This window comes from Mesoplodon bidens, assembly GCF_964165515.1.
Source record: "Mesoplodon bidens genome assembly, chromosome: 9".
Classification (NCBI taxonomy): Eukaryota; Metazoa; Chordata; class Mammalia; order Artiodactyla; family Ziphiidae; genus Mesoplodon; species Mesoplodon bidens.
In genome coordinates, this window is record NC_138166.1 from 28,235,407 (window position 1) to 28,258,087 (window position 22,681).

At 34.9% G+C, this 22,681-nt stretch overlaps 1 protein-coding gene across 2 annotated transcripts in view; it reads right to left on the reverse strand.

Moving 5' to 3' along the window:
• Positions 1-4,418: 4,418 nt before the first annotated feature.
• The window catches only part of SEMA3D (semaphorin 3D), a 210,631-nt gene continuing 192,368 nt past the window's right edge, over positions 4,419-22,681 (reverse strand). For both annotated transcript variants that reach the window (XM_081244741.1, XM_081244740.1), the window contains 2 exons: positions 15,758-15,897; positions 4,419-8,784 (listed from right to left, as the gene is read on the reverse strand). In XM_081244741.1, coding sequence (XP_081100867.1) covers positions 8,359-8,784; positions 15,758-15,897 — 566 coding nt within the window. In that variant the 3' untranslated portion in view covers positions 4,419-8,358. The remainder of the gene's footprint in view (positions 8,785-15,757; positions 15,898-22,681) is intronic.

A 22,681-nucleotide genomic window follows, 5' to 3' on the forward strand; every position in this document is an offset into this window, starting at 1 on the left:
AAAATGGAAACTCTCATATGTCAATATTTCCATTTTTAAAATATATGATGCATCTTAAGTAATACATCTTAATAGTTCTAAGTCAGTGAGAGAAATTAACTTTTGCTATTTGATTGATAAAATGTGTAAATGTAACCAATATGCCTAATTCAACTGCATTTTTGAGACAACATAAACAGTGTTGAAAATGGATAAAAACCGGTTTATAACTTTGGTTTACTCTCATTTAGCACTGGACTTTAAAGGTCTAGTAGAATGTTTCTCCAAGAAGATTCCATTTAAGAGTTATGTGCTCTTTAATGTAAATTGAACAGGGAAATGCTATGGCACAAATAGAATAATTTAAAATATTATTAACCAAAGAATATCTATTAGAGAAATCTATATTCTTTTTTTTTTAATTTAGTTATTTAGGGCTGTGTTGGTCTTCATTTCTGTGCGAGGGCTTTCTCTAGTTGTGGCAAGTGGGGGCCACTCTTCATCGCGGTGCGCGGGCCTCTCACTATCGCGGCCTCTCCTGTTGCGGAGCACAGGCTCCAGACGCGCAGGCTCAGTAGTTGTGACTCATGGGCCTAATTACTCCATGGCATGTGGGATCTTCCCAGACCAGGGCTCGAAGCCGTGTCCCCTGCATTAGCAGGCAGATTCTCAACCACTGCGCCACCAGGGAAGCCTGAGAAATCTATATTCTTGACTGTGCTATGAATTTAAATGTTTAAAGTTTTCTTCAAAGACCTCTTCAAAGTCCTTGTGTTTCAACAAACCATCCATTACAAATGATATGGACCTTCTTTCTACCAGTTTAAACCTTGTAGATTATGGCACTGAGACCACCTGAATCAAAGGAAAAAAAAAACAAAACACCAGTTTGTAATCGTTCTGTTTAAAACGGATGAACATTCAAAATGAAAATAGACCTTCATCAGTTTACCAATTTGATTTAAAAAGCAGAACATGGGGTAGGAATTTTAGAAAATGCTTCCATTTGGGGGAATTTTTTCTTACTAGTTCCTTAAGTAATGAATCATACAGTTTTGAGGAAAACTTGTCGTTTGACAACACAGGTTTAACTGGTTTTTAGTTGCCAGAGACTGCACTAGATATTTAGAGATTTTGTCTTCCAGAAATTTAGTTTCTGGTGGAAGATATAAGAAAAATTCATAGATTTTAAAGTTGTTTGGTACCTTAGAGACATCTCATTGAGGTACAGAGAAATGAATGATAACGCACATCAGGAGACACACTAATATAGGCTAAAATGACCACCCAACTTGCTTGTATTCACTGCATCCCCTACTACGTTACTTCTGTCATTTATACCAGTGACCATAAAATAATCCCAGCTTTCATTTCTCCTGAGCATCACACCCGTATATCAAACTGTCTACCAGACACTCCTCAAATCATCCCAAACTCACATCCCAAACTCCTCAAATCATCCCAAAGAAACTATGATCTTCCCACCCTAACCTCCTTTTTTCCCCACTATAATTCCTCTTTTTTTTTTTTTTTAACTGTCATCCATCCAGTTGCAAAACATAGAAATTAAGGGGTCATTTTTCACTTTATGTTTATTTCTCAAATGCAAATTTGATGAAAATCTCATTATATCATGTCTCTGCTTAAAAATACCAAAATGTCTCCCCCTGTCTGCAGGATTAAATCTCTATCTAGTCTGAATCATAAAGTTCCTAACAATCAGACCCTTGACTTCTTGGCCAGCTTTCTATGATTTCCACACCTGAGTAAGATATGGTTATTCTCACACTTAACTTTGCCTGTGGGCACTGAAACCTAAGACTACTTCCAAATGTCTATAAAGACTAACCGTAACAACACAAATTACCACAGGAGATTTTAAGTTTTTATTTGTTTTCCAATAGTAAAAATGACCTGTAGGAAAGGGCTGCAATTATAACACAATTCAATAATTGGAGATAATTACCTAATAGTAATTTGTTTCAATATATTAAAAGCTTAGAGGGATATGGCCCATTAAACAACCCCTTTCCTGACTCTAAATGATAACTTCCTATCTGGTAAGTTGGTTTCATTTTCTTCTTATCCAAGTTTATGTACTTTAAATTAATACTCTCTGAATATGCCCCCTTCTACTCATACAATGTGTATTTAAATGTACTAGCCCCTCATTAACAGGACCCAATAAAATTAAGAATTTGCAAAATGCAAAAATGTTGGGCTAAATTTTGACCTACCTCTACACATGAGCAAAACATCCACAGTAAATGAAAACTGTGAATTATATTTATATAAAATCTTTCCAATAGAAAATAATGATTCATGGGATCATTTAAAGACATTTTACAAGATATAAATATTTCTCTTCCCTCTTCAGCTTACCTAAAGAGCATAAGGTGGCTTATCAATTTGATATGTTAAGCCAGAAAGAAGAAACTCTCTATTTGAAATATCAATCTTGAACACTGTTCAATCCAAGAAAGGCCAACTCAGCTGTTTGGAGCCCTTTGCCATGTTAAGTACATAGTTCCATATCCTACATGCCTTAGGCATTTCCATAACAATAAGGCATTGCTTTGAAAAATAGGCATTATTCCAGGGTCCCTGAAAACAAACAAAGTCCTAGCTGTCACATTTTAAAAATAATCACGGTGTCTAAGGAAGTCCATAATGTAAGAGTCAGGGGAACTGGAAGGTTGCATCTGTTATGATGGCTGCATATCTAATATTTCTACATGTTATTCTTTCCTCGCTTTCCCTGTCTTTTTCTTTCTCTTTTCAGATTTTACTGCTAACTTGTTCTTTTATTGAGATTTAGAGCTTTCATCTGCTTTTTTATTATGAAATATTTTAAGCACACAGAATTATGTTGAGAGTAATATATTTAAATTATAATCCAACGCCCAACTTTGTGAAATATTAACACTTAAATATACTAGTTCCTACAAATATATGTAATATAATATTGTGTTTAGATTTTTTAAAAAAATTATTGAAACAGTCATAGCTCCCTGTGTCCTCGTTCTCTTATTTCTTAGAGAAAAACATATTCTGAATATGGTGCTTAACTTTTCCAGAAAGTTTTTTATATGTTTACTGCTTACATATGAATGAATGTATCCATAAGCAGTATTGTTTGCTTCTTTCAACTTGATATACCTAGTATAATTCCTTTTGCTTTCCTGTCCTCCTTGATTCTATTCCTTTAACATTGTTTCTGAGATTTTTCTATGTTGATGCATGTAGCTCTTTCTTTTTCCCATTTAAACTTCTGTATCCATTTAGTGACTATACTTCAATTTATCCGTTCTCCTTTTGTAGAACATATAGATTGTTCTCTTTTTTCTATTATAATTAATCTTACAATAAATGTTTAAAAAATGTCTATTACTGCACATGTGGAGAGGGTTCTCAAGGGTATATACTTAATTGCGAAAAGCTGGTTCTTGGAGTAATGTGCATTTTACGCTTCATTGGATATTGCCAAATCCCTGTCCAAGATGTGTTTGTACCAGTATATACACAAATGAAAAGTATATGAGCTTCTGAAACAAACAATAAAGTTATTCGCAGCTTCATCTTCCTAGGCAGGCGTTTCCTGGACTAGCAAATCATGTTAAAGAGGATAAGTTGTGTGGTTATAGATGCTTTTGATTCTCAAATGCTAAACTTTTGTTTCTTTTGTCTTGAGAATCACTAACGTGTCATTCTATATTCAAACAAATACAACTGGAATTTTTTCAATTATTAATCTTCTGTTGTATTTTATTTATAGTAACAGCTTGGACATGATCCACCTAAGAGTGCCCTATATACATTTTTTTCTTTTAAAAATGTTATGTATATACACTACTATAAATTCTTATGTTCGAAGCTTGTCAGAGCACTCAGAAAACTTGACATTTCTCTATACAACATCCCTACAATTTATTTCATTCCAAGGTTGGAGGGGATATCATAATATCTCTTTGTAAACATAAAATATCCTTTATGTGTGTACCAAATTAACAAGAAATATAATTTTCTCTAAAAGAAATTCAAGAAAGGTCTTTATAAAGCAAAAACAAAAACCTCAGCTTCTGCCTTTAAAAAATTATACTCATACAGTACTAAACATATAGATGAGTATTTTTAAATTTCACTTATAGAATGGTAATTGGAAATCTTAAAAGTAGTTACTTGGAGTAGTAAATTAATTCAGTCTACCAAAGTCTAAATTTAAATCACAGTAAAACTTAACTGTAATACTTGTATTAATTGGGGAGAGAAACTTATTCTTTTCTTTCATAAGGGAAATTACTGCATACTTACAGTGCAAACTATATCCACTAAAAATTGTCAGGAAATACTTTCCTTGGTATTTGATTTAGTGCGATTCTATGTATAAAATCCGGTTACCATGTTTAGGGTTTGAAAACAAAATTGCACACAAACCAACATTCTGTTTATAACCATAGAACACTACTGTTTGTATTTTATTATAATACAACCAAAATATACATTTAACAACTTTCCATTATTTTAGATTACAAGACTACATTTCTTTTAAAATAGCAAAACTACAAATTCAAAATAGATTGCTAACCACTTACAATTATTAAGAATTAAATTACACAATTAACTGACAGATTTTTGCCCTTCACCCCCAAATCACCTATATCAAACTTACCATAAATATTTTATAGGACAAAATATTTAAATGAGAGGTATAAGTCATGTGCATGTTCCTGTCTTTGCACTGTCGTCAATGTATACAATGTTGGAATTTTAGATATCGTTTTTTAATCTCACATGCAAATTAAATTATTTAAATATTGTGGTCATTTTACTGTGAGAAAAATTATTTCTTTCTATAAAAACATTTCAAATATCTTTTTACTAAATTATCCATTCCCAATAAGGTTAATGAGTTCCAACATGTTGTCCAAGACAAATTCTAAAGGGAAGCTATTTCAGTTTTGATTTCCACTTTCATTTATGATATATATGAAATATCATATTTAAATTTAAAATATCAATGTTTAATTAATGCTCTTGTTCAATTTAGTATTTCGTAGACATCTGGATGCTACCAAACTGTTCTTGAAAATTTAATTTTCAATGTAATGTGGAAAAACAGGCACCGACAACTGTAAACTTATTTTTTAGTTGAGTCTACACAATTCAGCAGAAACAAAAATTAATAGCATATAAAGAACCAAAACATAGACCAAAGGAAAAATTCAAGAGTAAGACCATTTTGCAGACAGCATGTTGTAAATAAGCGTTATTTAGTCAGCGGATGGATGAGATATGGTGTGAATTATAATTTTTTCACTACTGTTGTGGCTTTTGCAAATTTCTAAATTTCTCTGTGACAGTTTTCCATTTCTTAAATAATTTGGTTGGTTTTCAGAAATGTTTATTCAATAATGTGAATGTAAGTGTTTTGAGCTCTTTGTGGAAGAAACAGTTTATATATAAATTAATTATTTAGACTATCCATTTCTAAACAAACCCTTAAAATTCCCAATAAATTGAATGTAAATGAATGCAGACAGTCAGGATTCCATTTAGCAGCATAAATAGCTGGAATGAAATGCAGATGAGAATATGCAAGTCAGAGCCATACGTATTCAAAACAGGGGAAAAAATATAAAACCAAGAATAAAAATAGACATTTTAAGACCTCTCCATAAAGAGCTGATTTCTTAGCAAATGTGTTTGAAACTATTAACTATAATTTCATTTTTCATTATTTCAAAGAAAATTTGGTAAAAACTTTCAGTGGTGAGGAAGTATATATTGTATCTCATCTGTAGATTTAATATATTCACACTGTTCTTCTAAGCGTTTGAGGCAATTAAAAGATTAAAAAATTAAACATAGTAGCTTAGATGTCTTCTGTCTTTATAAATACACATAAATCCTTGACCATATGGTTTATTTATTATATGACTTTTTATTTTACGAACAATATTTCAAATATATTTTAATTATCATAAATTAATAGTTTTAGATCCAAAGCAGCCAGAATATTAGCTGTAAATTAAAATGTCCCCCCCCACAATTTTTTCTGAATAACTAAGATTAGAAAGAATTAATTAAAAAATGGCTTGGACATTCATATTTTGATGAAAACCAAATTTATTTTCACAAGTCAATCCTAACATTTGAGCTTCATGAAATTTTCCCAAAGCCATTCATAATTTGATCACTACTGTCTGACATACAAATGTTTGGAAATCTTTAAAAAACATGCTCCTACTTTGAGCTTACTATGAGTTTCTAGAACATTTTGAGCCAGCAAATCAAGTTACAAACACTTGTTAGCAGTCTGATCTTGCTACAACTATTCTTTTGAATTACTTTTTAACAGAGTGATTTGTTCTGGTTCACTTAAAAAAAAAAACTATCTTCCTTAAGTTTTCCTTACAGTAAAACATCTACAAATATTTATGAGTATTGTATCAAAAGGCGACTTAACCTCATAGATCAGTGTGGCTACTTTGAGTAGGTAAACAATGCAAACACAATGAATATAAGATAGAACGTTTTGAGTATAATGCCAGTCATAGACATGATACTGAACTCTGTAATAAGTTGCCCTATAATCACAGGGTTCTCACAGGCTTTTATTTTCAAGACACGTAGAATGCATGAGAAACGAGCTATGTCTGCTATTTAGTTTTCTGAAAAGCTGCCTTCCATGTGAGGAAGTGACTAATTTTTCATTTCACACTAAAAACGGCGTGAAAAGGCAAAACAGAAGAACGCTAAGGGTTTTGTGTTATACGAAGGAAAGGTGAGTCCTTCTTAAACAGGCAGGAAACATACCATACATATTCAGAGGAAAGGACAAATTGGAAACATTTGAAAGTGCTAACAAAATGTGAAAAAAATGTTTATGTTAATGTGAGTTTGTTTTCTTTACATGCAGTAGGCTTATTTATTATTAAATTACTAAAACAATGCTACTTGAATTACAGCATATAATCTCAGAAACGCAAAAAGATTGTGTGAAGAAAAGATGTCAAAGAGTTAATTTAACCCTTTCCGTTGTCAAAAATTTTGCATTTGTTCTGTTATTCAACAAATATATAGTATTCCCACTCCCCACCACTGTTGTCTACCTAATTCTATCTCTCTATATATGTATATATAGTTTTTTCCTATTCACTCAAATAAAATCTAATAATCCAATATTTGGGAGAGCATAAAGGCAGTAAATAGAAATAATTTATAGAGCATGATGCGTTTTTAGAAAAAAGAGAGGAAGTACATACTGAAATCCCATTGATTGTAAATAAATTTGTATTCATTTTTCCCATGATCCTTTAGAAAATTTACTTTTCCTCAGACTTTTGCTAGCAGTTTGTTATAATCTACAGGTTTTTTTTTTTTTTTTTAACAGATGGATTACAAATTGGCAGCTACTTATATTCCAGTGAGTAAAGCTACAGTACATTTCACGCACTGTATTTGTGATTGTTCTTCCTTTTTATGGGGATGTGAGTTTTCCCCAAAGCCAGAATTTATGGCTGTCTTTCTTTCTTTCTCTTAACAAATCCCAGCTGCGTGCTTTCCCATTAGGATGCAGTATACATCATGATGTCTCCCTTATTTTTATTAAAATGCTTTCCCATATCCTATTAAAATATTTATTAAGCATTCTGTCCCTGTAAAGCTCAGCATATATTCTAAAGACACATAACTGAGCATCACCTTCTCTCTGTGAACCTGTTATCCTGACAAGTCATAAGGAATCCTGGGAGGAACATTTATGCCCTTCAGTAAATCAATGCTCCAGGACACTAAATGTAACCCCTGGAGTCTGAAAGGAGTAATGCACCTCTCCAAATTCCTAAACCATGCACCAAGAGTGAATGGCTCACTGGAAAAGTTCCTGTTGATAATGTGAGCTGTATCTTATGTCTTCCCTCCCATCCTACCACCAGGTAGCCAGTTCTAGAGGGGAATGATGTATCTGTTCATAAGAACATATAGCACAATTGCATGGTAAACTCCATGCTTAAAGGCCGTGCAAGGGAAATAAAGCACCTTATTACAATGTCAAATTTGACGCTTTCTTAGCTCAGTTATTTATGTAACATAATGAATTCAAAAACTCAGTGTAAAACATTTACAAATGTAAAGCCCCTCTTTTGAGATAATTCTGATACTTTGCAGGTATAAGTTTAGTCCTTGGCAAATTGGTTCAGATGAATGGTTTGCCCTTACTAATGCCATATCCACCAGATACAGTCTTATTCATATTACTGTTCTTGTGCTTTAGCAAAACTCCATGGGAAGCTCTTATGAGTTCATATAAGGATGAATAAAACAGAAGACAGTATTTTTGCAGGTGAAGAATTCTTTTTCTTTAAATTAAATAGAAAACTATGAAGCCACGGCTCTAGGAAGCTCTTCTAGGTCTCTGTGATGTCTTCGATTTCGTTTCTTCTTCATTTCCTGCATGTGCTTCCACTTTGGGCCGCCCTTGTTTCGCTGTCTCCGCTTCTCCCTGTGCCACATCTGTTCGCAGTACTGGTCGAGGCTGAAGTTTGGGCTGCTAAGGATTTGGATATAGTCTTTGTATCTCAACCGTGACTCAGCCAACAGATCCTTGACCCGCCCCTCCTCGTGCTCTGCCCTCTGGGTATTTTCCATCTGTTCATTCTCAATGACATTCAAAGTCAGCTTCACTATGGTGTGGATAAAAGTGTGCTCCTGTGCTTTGCAGTAATACATCCCAGAGTCCTTCTTCTGCAGACTTCGAATCAGTAGCCCGTATTCTGTTTTGATGATCCTTTCATCGGGTTTCAACTGCAGAATTGGAAAAATGTAGGCAATAAATGAGAAACAGAGAGGGCTATGAGCAAATGCAAAGAGGCTACATAGTTTTACTTAGATGAACCAAAAAGATACAGTCCCTGTCTCTCTGTCATTAAGCATAGTATTGTCAGCCATAGTCGAAGATAGTGACTAAACTCTCTTTCAACTAAAGTAACAGCCCACAAAGATGTATGGTTGCATCTTATTACATCTAACTGAGCCTTTGGAATATAGTTAGTTTTTCTCCCAGTCTACAGATAGGAATAAAAAACTGAAAATTAATTAAGTAAACCTGGAAACTATCAACTGACCATCTTTACAAAGATTTCAGATACTAGTTGGTGTACTAAGAACACCAATTTGTTTCTGAATTTCAGAGCTAGAATGTGACTCTGACAGTCATTGTGTAGAAAAAGAGCTTTAGTGCACACTACTACCTGTAATGTGGAAGAGAGCAATTATTCCAAAAGGAATTTAATGTTTGCTAGATATTGCCAAATAAATGATCTGAGTAGCTTATGGAAACTGTAAGTGGTGACTTGTTAAAAGTCAAGTGGAAAGGCATGGAGGATACAGCCTTTGGGATGTTAGAGCTGTACTGAATAGGACCATACAGTCAAAAGCTTAGCAACACTGAAAGCTGAATTTCTCTTTTTACTATGTATTGAATTTTGATACTTTATGTCTATATGATACTTTAGACTATGTCATTTGTGGAAATATTTGCCATACCTCAGTATACTATAACATGGTAATGTGATTTCAAGTGTGAGAAAGCTCAATGAACAAAAAGAACCTCCACTGAAATGTGACGCTCTTTGCCCTTTGAAGCAATAGTACTGAAAGACAATTCAAACATTTAAGCTTGCCTGGCCTCCAATCTGGTGTGAATAGAGAACCTATCTTCAATAAACTACAGGCATGTTTACCGACACAAGAGCCCTGTTTAATGTGGAGTATTGTTGAGCTGCTCAGCATTAAGTAGAATAACAACAAAGAAGTCTGGAAGATTTCCCAGTTTACACATCTGCCCCTGTATTGTAGACTTAGAGTTGATGGAAATCAAGGAGGCATAAAGACGGCTAAATTAAATTTATTCACAGTGGGTGGACTATACTTTGCATCTTTATGTGAAAAATATGTAGGAAAAATCCCTCCAATTCTGGAAATATGAGAAAAGGCAAAGAAACATCTCTGGCTACCAGCCCAGTTAACTAACCAGTATATGGCCAACCACCTTCTATGCCAGAGAAGTGCAGCTGGCGGGGTATCACACAAGGCCAAAGGCAGGTCACAGCTCAGATCCCTGGTTAATGAGGCTGAATGGTCTCCAGCCCTGCCTTTGCTCTACAATGAATCCACACCATCAGGGGTTTGTTTGTTTCCCTTACTTTGCCCATTTGGTGAACTGGTGTGTAGTAGATTTTTTTTTTTCCTAATGGATTTATCTAAAGGCCCAGATATTTTTAAATGCTACTGTAATACAAACTAAGGTTGAAGTAACTTACATTCTCAGAAACTATAGGAATCTGCTGCCAAAAATAAAAGGGAATTTGAATTGGTAGGGCTCTAAAGGATCAGTCTTAAACAATAATATCAATCTCAAATTTAACACATACTATATATCTTCCTTTAAATAATTTTATTGTAGGAATTATTGTTTTTCATTTAAATATACCTTAGAACATGAAATTGAAACTCTGACTCCACAGCCGAGGTTCTGGTCCCTATCTGCTCTGCTTCCCATGACTACTCATTTATCTTCCCCAATTGGTGTCCTATTTATCAAGTTGGTGACACAGCATACAGTGTATTTGGGGTGTTAAAAGTAAAGCTCTTTGAAGGTTAAGTGTGAAGTATTATTAGCAACATCATAGACTACTGCCATATTGCTGGAGAGGTGATGTTCTGAAGCCATTACTTCTGTAATTCTTTAACGGAAAATGGCCTGTGGTTACTAGCATGATGACCAAAGTGCGTGACTTCAGTTCCGTTTCATCTCTGGATATTCTTTCCTAGCTGGTATTCTTGCTAATGTTTAAACTGCATTTAATGTGGCTTTTAGAGACTGTCACAGCTCTGAGTCACTATTTTTTATTGTTCTTTTTAAGCTTCTGACAGGAAGGAATTACTTTGTGATTTCACACATATTATGCAACACTTCGTCATTATTTTTGCTGTTCTCTCTTTGTGTCCCATTTATGTTATTTTACTCTGAAGTCTGGCCCCCTTCCCTCCTTTCCAGTCTACTTCTGTCCCTACAGGACTCAGGGTTTCATAAACACCTGACATTTCATTACCCCACCGTGGTCCTTCACCTTTCCTTTCTTTGATGGAATGCTTACTTTTTCTTTTGGTTTTTGACCTACAGATAAAAAGTTTGCTTTAATGAATTTCTTTCTGGATTTATTAGATCAGAAGGTCTATTAGATCATTTAAGTGATTTTTTTCTCTTCCTAAATTTCAAAAATATGCCTTTCATGAAATGGTATCTCTAATAAAACACATTTTGAATTGATGTATTTTCATAGGATTTTTGCAGTCTAGAGATAGAAATCTGTGACCCGGAAATTAAGTGGTTGATTAACATTTGCCTACTTTACATTCCCATTCTCTGTAGTGCTTTCATTCCATGCTGGAATAGGATGCATTATGCAGACTGCATCTCGACAGTGAAATGTCAGCACAGTCAATTTAGAAAATTCAGCTCCTCTACAAAGAGATAATGTAATCTCTGGCCAGTGATTTAAACTCATGGAATTTTCTTTACTCTAGAAGTGATAAGTAAAAACTGCTCAGCCTTACATATCAAAACCATGCTTGAACCGGGGTCAACTATCCATTTGCTTAATGTGAGCAAGGATAATATATTTGGCATGATTCAATGTAGATCTTCAGTGAAGGGCAATTCATTTAAAGTGAAAAGAGAAACATGGTAAGGGACAAAGGACAGTTAGGTACTAAGCAGCAGGTAAAGGTCAGTGACTTCCTTCTCTGGTAATAGCAGCCTAATGGTAATTCCTTTGCATGTAATTCACCTGTCAGGTCTTTCATATCTAAAGCACTGCACGTGTCTTGGAAGTGACTAGGGATTCAAGAATATCTCCCTTCTTCAACAAATATAGGAGAAGACTTATTTAAAAATAGTGCCGAGGCAACTGGCTCATTATTTAAAAGAAAAAAAAAATCGAATGAATACACAACTCACTCCTAGACTCACTTAATATCTTTAATTAAATGTAAATATAAAATGTAAACTAATTGTAAAAATAAAATCATAAAATGACTAGAAAAGATATATTTGCTGTTTCATTGGGGAAGGAAATTCTAAGCACAAGTGAGAAATATAGATATAAATCAATAGATTTGTCTATATAAAACATAAAACTTGTGTGTGTTAGGGACACACAAAATTTTTTAGAGATAGAAAACAATAAAAAGTTACATATAATATGCATAACATTAAAATGGTAATATCTATAATATAAAAGCGTTTGTTAAAATAATTTTTAAATGAATACATCAACATAAACCAAGCAAATGATACGTAAGGCAATTTACCGATATGGTGATTTTGATGAGAAATTAGCAATATGCAGTTGTTTATCCAAAGCTGTAAGATAATTAAAGTCTTTAACTCACTTATTTTACCTTTAAGAATTTGTCCTAAGAAAATAGACAAGTAGAGAAAGATTTAGCTATAGGAAAGTTGATTGCTTTTTTAAGAGGTTATGTGAACTTAATAAAACATGGAACATCTGTGGATGACTGTGTCATCAGGATGGCAGGGATGTGGGACAGGAAACATGGTATTAAAATTGAATGGCAGGGGAAAATGCTTATAGTGTAATGGTAAGTAGGAAAAAAAAGAGGTGGAATAGACATCAGAATAGTATTTGTGCTTATCTACACTTAGTGGTCTCATAGTTGTTTATTTTCAAAGCCATTTATATTGCTTTTATAATAAAAGCAACAAAAATAAAACGAAGACCTACAGATAGAAAAATACAAATGTTTGAAGTTGTTTTTTTAAATGTTTTAAAAACCCACAGAGAAATTACTATCACAAATGGTATAAGGTACTGCCTCTTTTACTTATTCAGATCTCAGAAGTTCAACAGAAGCTTGGGGACTGCCGATTAACTTGCTAGTTACAGCACAAACATCATCAATTTCAAGAACAGCTTTATAAGAAAGTCAGTGAATAACTGACTCATGACCTCCCCAACAGCACCCAACTGTGAAACAACTCAGTAAGGAAATGTTCTCCTCCTGGCAGAGAATAACCTGGTGACAGCCTCTGTGCCACAGGAGATCCTGGGCCTTCCCTCGGGCTTTTTTTTTTTTTTCTTTTTTTGAGTGGAGGAAAGATTTCAAACTGTGACCTTCTTGGTAAAGAGCAGAAGGTATCCTGCTGGGAAAAATGCTTCAAATCTAGTCTGGATTTTGCCCCTTTCCTCAGTTCAGGAAGCAGTACTGCATATCCTGGACAATGTATAACTATTTACAAAGGTAGATGAAAATACCAGTTGAAACATTACAGCTAAAATATTTTAAAGTATAAATCAATAAATACACTATTTCTGCTCCATTGAAATTTATGGAGCATGCTACCACCATGACTGTCTGATATACTTAAAACGTACATTAAAGTAGTGCATAGCATTTTCAGGAAACATGAAAGATGTGAGTGCAAACATGCATAGGCAAACGTACATATCTATAAGTGGGAGAGTACCCCAAGCAGAGTTCCACATGTTTTTAAAAGTCAGATTAAATTTGTCATGGAAAAAAAATCATTAAAAAATTATATTTAAATGAAAAGAAATTATCAAACTTTATTAACTATAAAATTAAAAATAGTCATTTGGGGGCTTCCCTGGTGGTACAGTGGTTGAGAGTCCGCCTGCCGATGCAGGGAACACGGGTTCGTGCCCCGGTCCGGGAAGATCCCACATGCCTCAGAGCAGCTGGGCCCGTGAGCCATGGCTGCTGAGCCTGCACATCCGGAGCCTGTGCTCCGCAACGGGAGAGGCCACAACAGTGAGAGGCCCGCGTATCACAGAAAAAAAAAAAAAGTCATTTGGGATATTCAAAAGTAAAATACTGCAATATATCTAAAAGAAAATCTGCATGTTACAAAAATTCAGATAATGTCCTTGCAATATTTCATGGATAAACAATAAATGCTTTATGTCTTGAAATTCAATCACCTCTATGTCAGGTAAAACTTCAATATGTATTGGTAAACAGTGAGACTCTTAAAATAAATATTTAGTATAAGTATGGATTTGTCATATTCTTAGAACTTATGGATGTCAGAAACAGTGAAGAATCAAGTTTTACCAGAGAAATCTGATATAAAGAAGGAAGTTATCCCCTTAGTGTTATGTGAAGGGTCAGTATTTTGATAGAGAAATTATTCTCAGATGAAGAGAATGATAATTTCTTAATGTAACAGTGGAACATATCTTTACATTAATAATCACTTATCATAAAATTTGGTTCTTTGACTCCAAGGTTTCTCAACCTTAGCACAACTGACATTTGGGTGAGATGGATGGTTATTTATTGTGAGGTATTGTGCATTGCAGGATGGTTAGCATCATCCTTTACCTCGACCCACTAGATGCCAGTAGCATCCTCCATCCACCCAGTCGTGACAACCAAAAATGTCTCCAGGTATTGCTAAATGTGAATACCTTGGGAGCAAAACTACCTGAGGTTGAGAACCACTATTACACAGTAATGTTTGACCGATTGCATATACTATTTAAATGTTTATAGACTTCACAAGGAGGCTGATATTTTAGAGAATATCTGGTCCACCTGCTTATATGGCAGAGAAACTGAGTGCTAGAGAAGTCACCACCTGCTTACGAACCCTCAGCAGTCAGGGTGAACGCATCATCAGTGCTCTTTCGTATTTCACACGTCCTCCCAGTAGAGAGTGTCTGCAATTTTATATGCATACTTTATACTTGTGAGTAATCCTCTGCTTTGAAATTCACATTCTCGTATGTGTTTTCTCATTTAATTTTGACAGTAACTTTTGCATTGATTTTATTTACCTTAGAAAATTCCAGCCCACAGTCCTCAGTAATATTACCAAAGATCAATGCATCTAATTCTGAGTTCACTCCATTACCATTACAGTGTCCTTAGTTTAATATTGGGGCTTTTAGAACTCTAGATTGAGTATCACTGGTTTCTCATAGGCATTAGAATAGAAATATAAAAATTCTGTCATTTAACTTTGTTACATGACATTTGAATAATAATAATAATACAGGATTTCTTAGACTACCCAAACTCATCTCATTAAATTCAGTAACATATATAACCTACATATCTCACAAAATCTTTGTGATATGTTTTAATCACATGTATGTGTTAGAAAAAAACTGAAACAGAAAAAAGTCAAAAGATGAGTAGAGCATCCATATTACTTTTCCCTCTGTGGATTTAATTGTAATACACTAGAGTGGAAAGGTACAGATGTCCAGATACTTATCCAACTTGCTCCTATGATATGATAAGATAGATATTTCCATTTCTGTACAAACTTGACATGTTTTATGATCTAAACTGAACACAATGAGAGTTAGAATTTAATCATTGTGCTATTGTGGGGGGAAAGTCTTGTTCTTGATCAGGGAATTATTCTAAAATATAGACCATCAATGAAAAGTAAAAAGTAGAAGAAGAATCCTGTAATTTTTTTAATTCAATTTGCTTTTAAATGTATTTGTTAACACATTTGCAGTAATTGGCCTATTCATATCTCAAAGGCATTGTTACCTTGGGTGCTAGAGAGTATAAAATTTTATTTTCCTTGTTATCAAGTAGTGATAAGAGCTCCACTTGGCACTAAAAGTTGAAAATCTCCTCTCACAACCTAAACTTGATTTAAGTTTTACACTGTTTCCCTCAAGGTGAGCATTCTTTGATGACTATAACTTACCTCCTCTCGATATTCATCTCCTGACCGCTGGATATACCACTTGATAGATGCTTGTTGGGATTTAGGTATACATTCCAGAAAGGTTGAATTAAATTCAATGCCAAAAATCACCTTTTCATCAGCAGCTTCATGACTAATGCCTGGAAAGCAAACATGGAATAGGAGATTAACCTTGACACGATTTTAAAAGCAATGGGAAAATAGACTGATTTAGAACAGATGCCATGGAGGAAAGATTCATACACATTATTAAAGAGAAAGGAAATTCATGTTATAATGTTGTAACCTGAGAGTAAAATACTATCTAATAGATTGATTTTTAAAACTCTATCCCTGCACTGCAATTTTTACTCCTTCATCAATATATTAACTTTTTGCAATTTCTTTTTTTAAATAAGAATTCACAAGATCTAATTTTAAACACTGAGCCTCTCTGAGCTGAACTGAATAAACTTCAACATCTTTTAATGCTTTAATGCCTTTTAATTTATATAAAATATAACTAATTCTGCAGCTATTTCTGAATAGCAATTTATCTTACCTCTAAAGAGAAATTCTATTATGATTTGGTCCACAGAGCTGACCATATAACATATAACCATATGTTATGACCATATGACATTTTGATCTCAGAAAAGTAAGTGCAGTGCTCTATACTTAATGAAACTCTATGATGATGCTAATAAGTTAGATGCTCTAATACTCAGAATGAGGACCTTATCTGTATTATCTACTAAAAAATGTTCTCTTTTATTCAAAGAGGGATATTATAGCCCAACCTGCATTTGCTATAAGATAGTTAATGGTAGGCTAAAGGATCAGTGTCTCAGACACCTTATTCTCATAAATCAACAGCACCATCTGAAATACATTCCTTCCAGAGTAGCCAAAGGCTGTGTCCCATGTGTGATCTAAGATCTGTAGCTCAGATTTGATCAAATAAAGAATGGCGGCTTCTCAACCTGGCCCAAACATGCACTTTTTCATCGTATATTCAGATGTCTCAATTCTGCAGATGGGCCTACTTAGCATTTCAGGCATAAACCAGAGTAAGGCTTAAGGGGCCTAAGTGAATCCTAAACCTAAGCATGCAGAATTATCAGCAAATGGCATGAATGCACATGCATCCAATAGTTAGGCTTCTTTTCAAGAAACTTCTTTGGAACTTATTTGTGTCTTACCAGCAGTGATTAAGTCAAACATGCTGACCCCATTATGAATTAACCTTACCTAACCTTCAAAATGTGTGGATTCCACTTGAAATCTGTAATCTATCCACTCTCTTCTGGCAATTTAACAGATTATAGCCACGATTTTCACAGCTAATAACTTCCGAATGCACAGGAAGATCACCAGTGCCGATCACAGAAGAGAAAGACATGCATCACTTCATAGTAACAGATACCATTTTCCTGAGCAAAGGGAGTTCATGAACAAAGCAGGGAGGATGCAGGCTGATTGTTTAGGTGACGGGGCAAGGGCTTGGGAGAAACTCAATTAGATGGATTCAACCAAAGAATTGGTCAATTCAGTGAAAGATAAATTAGTGAAATCAACTGGAAAAGTGAAATAGTGAGCTGATTATAAGAAACCCATTTTCAAATCAGTAGAAAGAGTGACCCTTTGAAACAAAGTCATCCCTACATCAGTTTGACTGGAAATTAATTTATTGTTTCATCCAATAATGTTTGTTTTATTTCTGAGTTTAAAATTTTCTATTTTTAAATTTAAACCTGTATGTATGTATGTATATATATACACATACACACATATATAAATACATACTATATATAATGTTCTGTTACTATCCATTTTTAAAAGTGCAAAAGTTGTATACAATAATGTTTTTAAATAGCAGAATATCTTCTCATTGAGTATAAAATAATTTTAAAGATAATATTTTAATCTTCCAGATTGCAGGCAAAAATTTTTTTTCATAGAGAAATATCTGGAATACTTCTTTAGAATACACATATGACATGTTACTGAAGTCACTGCAGCAAGATTATATGTGTTTAACATTGTTAAACACAGTTCGTCTACATGAATTACTGATTTTATATCATTAATAATCATGCAGTATCACAGTATATAACAATTAATGAACAAAGGAAGGAAGGAAGAAACAAAACAGCTATTTGCCAGTTATTCAAGACTTGACCAAGTCAATGCAACACATATTTATGGTGGGTTATAAGCAAGTCATCTCCTTTCTTCTTTACCAGAAACAAGTGTTCAAATGTGACCCTTTCTCTCCCCTAAGATCGAAAAGGCTTAGTTTGTAAATACCCTCATAATCTCTACTTTAATTCTCACAATTGATTCTCTGTCTCTGGCTTCTCCTATTCCAGTCAGTCACCAAACAGGTATAAATTACTTTTATTTTTAAAAACAACTTTTCTTAGTAATATGAAATAGCTCCTTAGCACCTATAGAGTAAACTCTAGACAATAACAGAGGGATCATCACAAACTTAACAAAACCTATGTGAACTCTTTCTGATTTTAATAATTGTTACTTCATCTACTTAGTAAAATTTGATTGTTTCTTTAAGGCACAGCTCAAGTGCTCTCCATCTGGGTATCCTTCCTTTTACCTATGCATTATGCAAAGATTCTTTCATGCCTACCATACTGGCATTGCTTTCAGTGCAGGAAATATACTGATGACTATGACAGGCAAATTCACCACCTTTATATTCCAGTGACAGGGACAAAATAATCAAGTGAATGAATAAATAAAGAATATAGTATCTGGCTGTGTTACGCATTACAAGTAAAAATAAAGCAGATTAGGGAATAATTAGGGCTAGAAGGAAAGAAAGGTATTTCAGGTAGGTTAGTCAGGAAGGGTGTCTCTGAGAAATTAACATTTCAATCACGGGATTAAATGATGTGAAGATGGAGCCACGTGGACACCTGAAGTGAAGAGTTCTTCAGGTACAGAGGAAACAAATGCAAACAGGGCTGAGGCAGGAACCAGACTGGTGCTTTTGAAAAAGAGAAAGCCTGTGAGCAAGCTATGCCACAGTGATGCAAGGATCAGACAAGGTGTTAGGAACCAGATCAGGTAGAATCTTGCAGGTCATGGTAAAGGCTGTGGAGTTTTTACTAATTGCTCTAAGATGCTCGTGAAAGATTCTGAGTAAGGGAGTGACAAGATCTGATTAAAGTGTGGGTTTTTTTGGCTGCGTTGGGTCTTCATTGCTGAGCGTGGGCTTTCTCTAGTTGTGGCGAGCAGGGGCTACTCTTAGCCACGGTGCGAGGACTTCTCATTGCGGTGGCTTCTCTTATTGCAGAGCACGGGCTCTAGGCACGCGGGCTTCAGTAGTTGTGGCTCGTGGGCTCAAGAGCGCAGGCTCAGTAGTTGTGGTGCACGGGCTCCGATGCCCCGTGGCATGTGGGATCTTCCTGGACCAGGGATCAAACCCGTGTCCCCTGCATTGGCAGGCAGATTCTTAAGCACTGTGCCACCAGGGAAGCCCCATGACTGAAGTTTATAAAGAGGTAACTCTGGCTACTGAGTGGGATCTAGACTGAAGGGAGGCAAGCATGGAAGCAGGAAGACTAGTTTAGCAGCTACTGAAGAGTTCTGGTGCGTCTGGTTAGGATGGCATCTGTAGAGGTGATGAGAAGTAGCAGTTGTGACCACTGAGCCAAAGGTCTGTACTGAGAGGCTGGTGATAAGATGTAAAAGAAAGAGAAGAATAAAAAGATGACTCCTAGCTGCTTTTTGACAAAGCAGCTGGGTGAGTGGTGGTGCTATTTATTAATATGGGGAAGTCTGCAGAACAAATAAGTTTTAGAGAAAATGACAAGAATTCTTTCCCAGGTATAATTTGAGATTCTTATGAGGCATATGAGAGGGGTTCTTGAGCAGGCACAGAGCATACAAAGTCTTGCACACAGGCAAGAGTTCAGAACTGGACAATGAATCTGGGAGTCAAATTGCCTCTGATAGAGAATACTATGAAAAATTATATGCCAACAAACTGGACAACCCAGAAGAAATGGGCATGTTTCTAGAAACATACAGCCTACCAAAACTGAATCAAAAGGAAACAGGCAATTTGAACAGACCGATCACTAGAAGTGAAATAGAATCTGAAATAATATAACTCCCTGCAAACAGAAGTCCAGGACCAGAAGGCTTCACTGGGGAATTCTACCAAACAATAAGAGAAGAAACTATACCAATCCTTCTCAAACTCTTCCAAAAGATTGAGGAAGAGGGAACACTCCCAAAGTCATTCTATGAAGCCACCATTACCCTGAACACCAAAACGAGACAAAGACACTACCAAAAAAGAAAATTACAGGCCAGTATCTTTGATGAATACAGATGCAAAAATCCCCAACAAAATATTAGCAAAGCAAATCCAACAACACGTAAAAAAGATCACACACCATGACCAAATTGGATTCATCCCAGGGTCACAAGGATGGTTCAACATATGCAAATCAATGTGATACACCAAATCAACAAGAGAAAGACAAAAACCACATGATCAAAAAAACCACATCTCAACAGATGCAGAAAAAGCATTTGATAAAATTCAACATCCATTCATGATAAAAACTCTTTATCAAGGTGAGTTTAGAGGGAACATACCTCAACATAACAAAAGCTATTTATGACAAACCAACAGCCAACATAACACTCAACAGTGAAAAGCTGAAAGACTTCCTGCTGAAATCCAGACCAGACAAGGATGCCCACTCTCACCACTCCTGTTCAACATAGCACTGGAAGTCCTAGCCACAGCAAGCAGACAAGAAAAAGAAAAAAAAAGATATCCAAGTTGGAAGAGAAGAGGTAAAATTGTCATTGTATGCAGATGACATGATACTATATATAGAAAACCCTAAAGACTTCATACAAAAACTACTAGACTTGATAAACAAACTCAGCCAGGTAACAGTATACAAGATCAACATACAGAAATTGGTTGCATCAGAAAAAGAAAGTAAAAAAAAAAAGAAAAGAAAAAGAATCCCTTTTAAAATCTCATCCAAAAAAAAAAAAAAACTTAGGAATAAACCTGACCGAGGAGGTGAAAGACATATACACTGAGAACTATAAAACACTGATAAAGGAAACGGAAGACAATTTAAAGAAATGGAAAAACATTCCATGCTCTTGGATTGGAAGAATTAATATTGTTAAAATGGCCATATTACACAAAGCAATCTACAGATTTAATGAGATCCCTTTTAAATTACCCCTGACATTTTTCACAGAAATAGAACCAATAATCCTAAAATTTATATGGAACCTTAAAAGACCCAGAATTGCCAAAGCAATCCTGAGGAAAAAGAACAAAGCAGGAGGCATAATCCTCCCAGCCTTCAGACAATACTGCAAAGCTACAGTAATCAAAACAGCATGATATTGTCATAAACGCAGACATATGGATCAATGGAACAGAATAAAGAGCTTAGAAATAAACCCACACACGTATGGTCAATTAATCTTTGACAAAGGAGGCAAGAATATACACTGGAGAAAAGACAGTCTCTTCAGCAAGTGTTGTTGGGAATGTTGGACAGCCACCTGTAAATCAAGTGAAGTTAGAACACACCCTCACACCATACACAAAAATAAGCTCAAAATGGCTTAAAGACTTAAGTATAAGACATGAAACCATAACACTCCTACAAGAGAATGTAGGCAAAATATTTATCTGATATAAATTGTACCAATATTTTCTTAGGTCAGTCTACCAAGCCAATAGAAATAAAAGCAAAAATAAACAAGTGGGACCTAATCAAACTTACAAGCTTTTACACAGCAAAGAAAACCAAAAACAAAACAAAAAGACAACCGATGGACTGGGAGAAGATATTTGCAAATTATGCGACCAACAAGGGCTTAATTTCCAAAATATACAAACAGCCCATACAACTCAATAACAAAAACAAACAAACCAAAAAAACAACCCAATCAAAAAATGTGCAGAAGATCTAAATAGACATTTCTCCAAAGACGTACAGATGGCCAATAAACACATGAAAAGATGCTCAACATTGCTAATTGTAGAGAAATTCAAATTGAAACTACAATGAGGTACCGCCTAACAGCAGTCATGATGGCCATCATTAAAAAGTCTACAAATAACAAATGTGGGAGAGGCTGTAGAAAAAGGGCACCCTCCTGCACTGTTGGTGGGAATGTAAATTGGTACAGCCTCTATGGAGAACAGAATGGAGGTTCCTCAAAAAACTAAAAATAGAGTTGGCATATGATCCTACAGTCCCACTCCTGGGCATATATCTGGATGAAACTATAATTTGAAAAGATACACACACCCCAAAGTTCACAGCAGGACTATTTACAATAGCCAAGACACAGAAGCAACCTAAATGTCCATCAACAGATGAATGGATAAAGAAGATGTGGTGTATATATATAATGGAATAGTACTCAGCCATAAAAAGGAATGAAATAATGCCATTGGCAGCTACATGGATGGACCTAGAGATTATCATCCTAAGCAAAGTAAGTCAGAAAGAGAAAGACAAATACCATATGATATCACTTATATGTAGAATTTAAAATACGACAGAAATGAACTTATCTATGAAACAGAAACAGACACACACAGAGAACAGACTTGGGGTTGCTGAGGGGGAGGGGAACAGCAAAGGGATGGATTGAGAGTTTGGGATTAGCAGATGCAAATGATGATGATGATATATAGAATGGATAAATAGCAAGGTCCTATTGTATAGCACAGGGAACTATATTCAATATCCTGTAATAAACCATAATGGAAAAGAATATGAAAAAGAATAAATATGTATGTATAACTGAATCACTTTGCTGTACACCAGAAAGTAACACAACATTGTAAATCAACATTGTACTTAAATTAAAAAAAAGAAACTAAAAAAAAAAATTGCCTCTGATAGTATTGAAATGGAT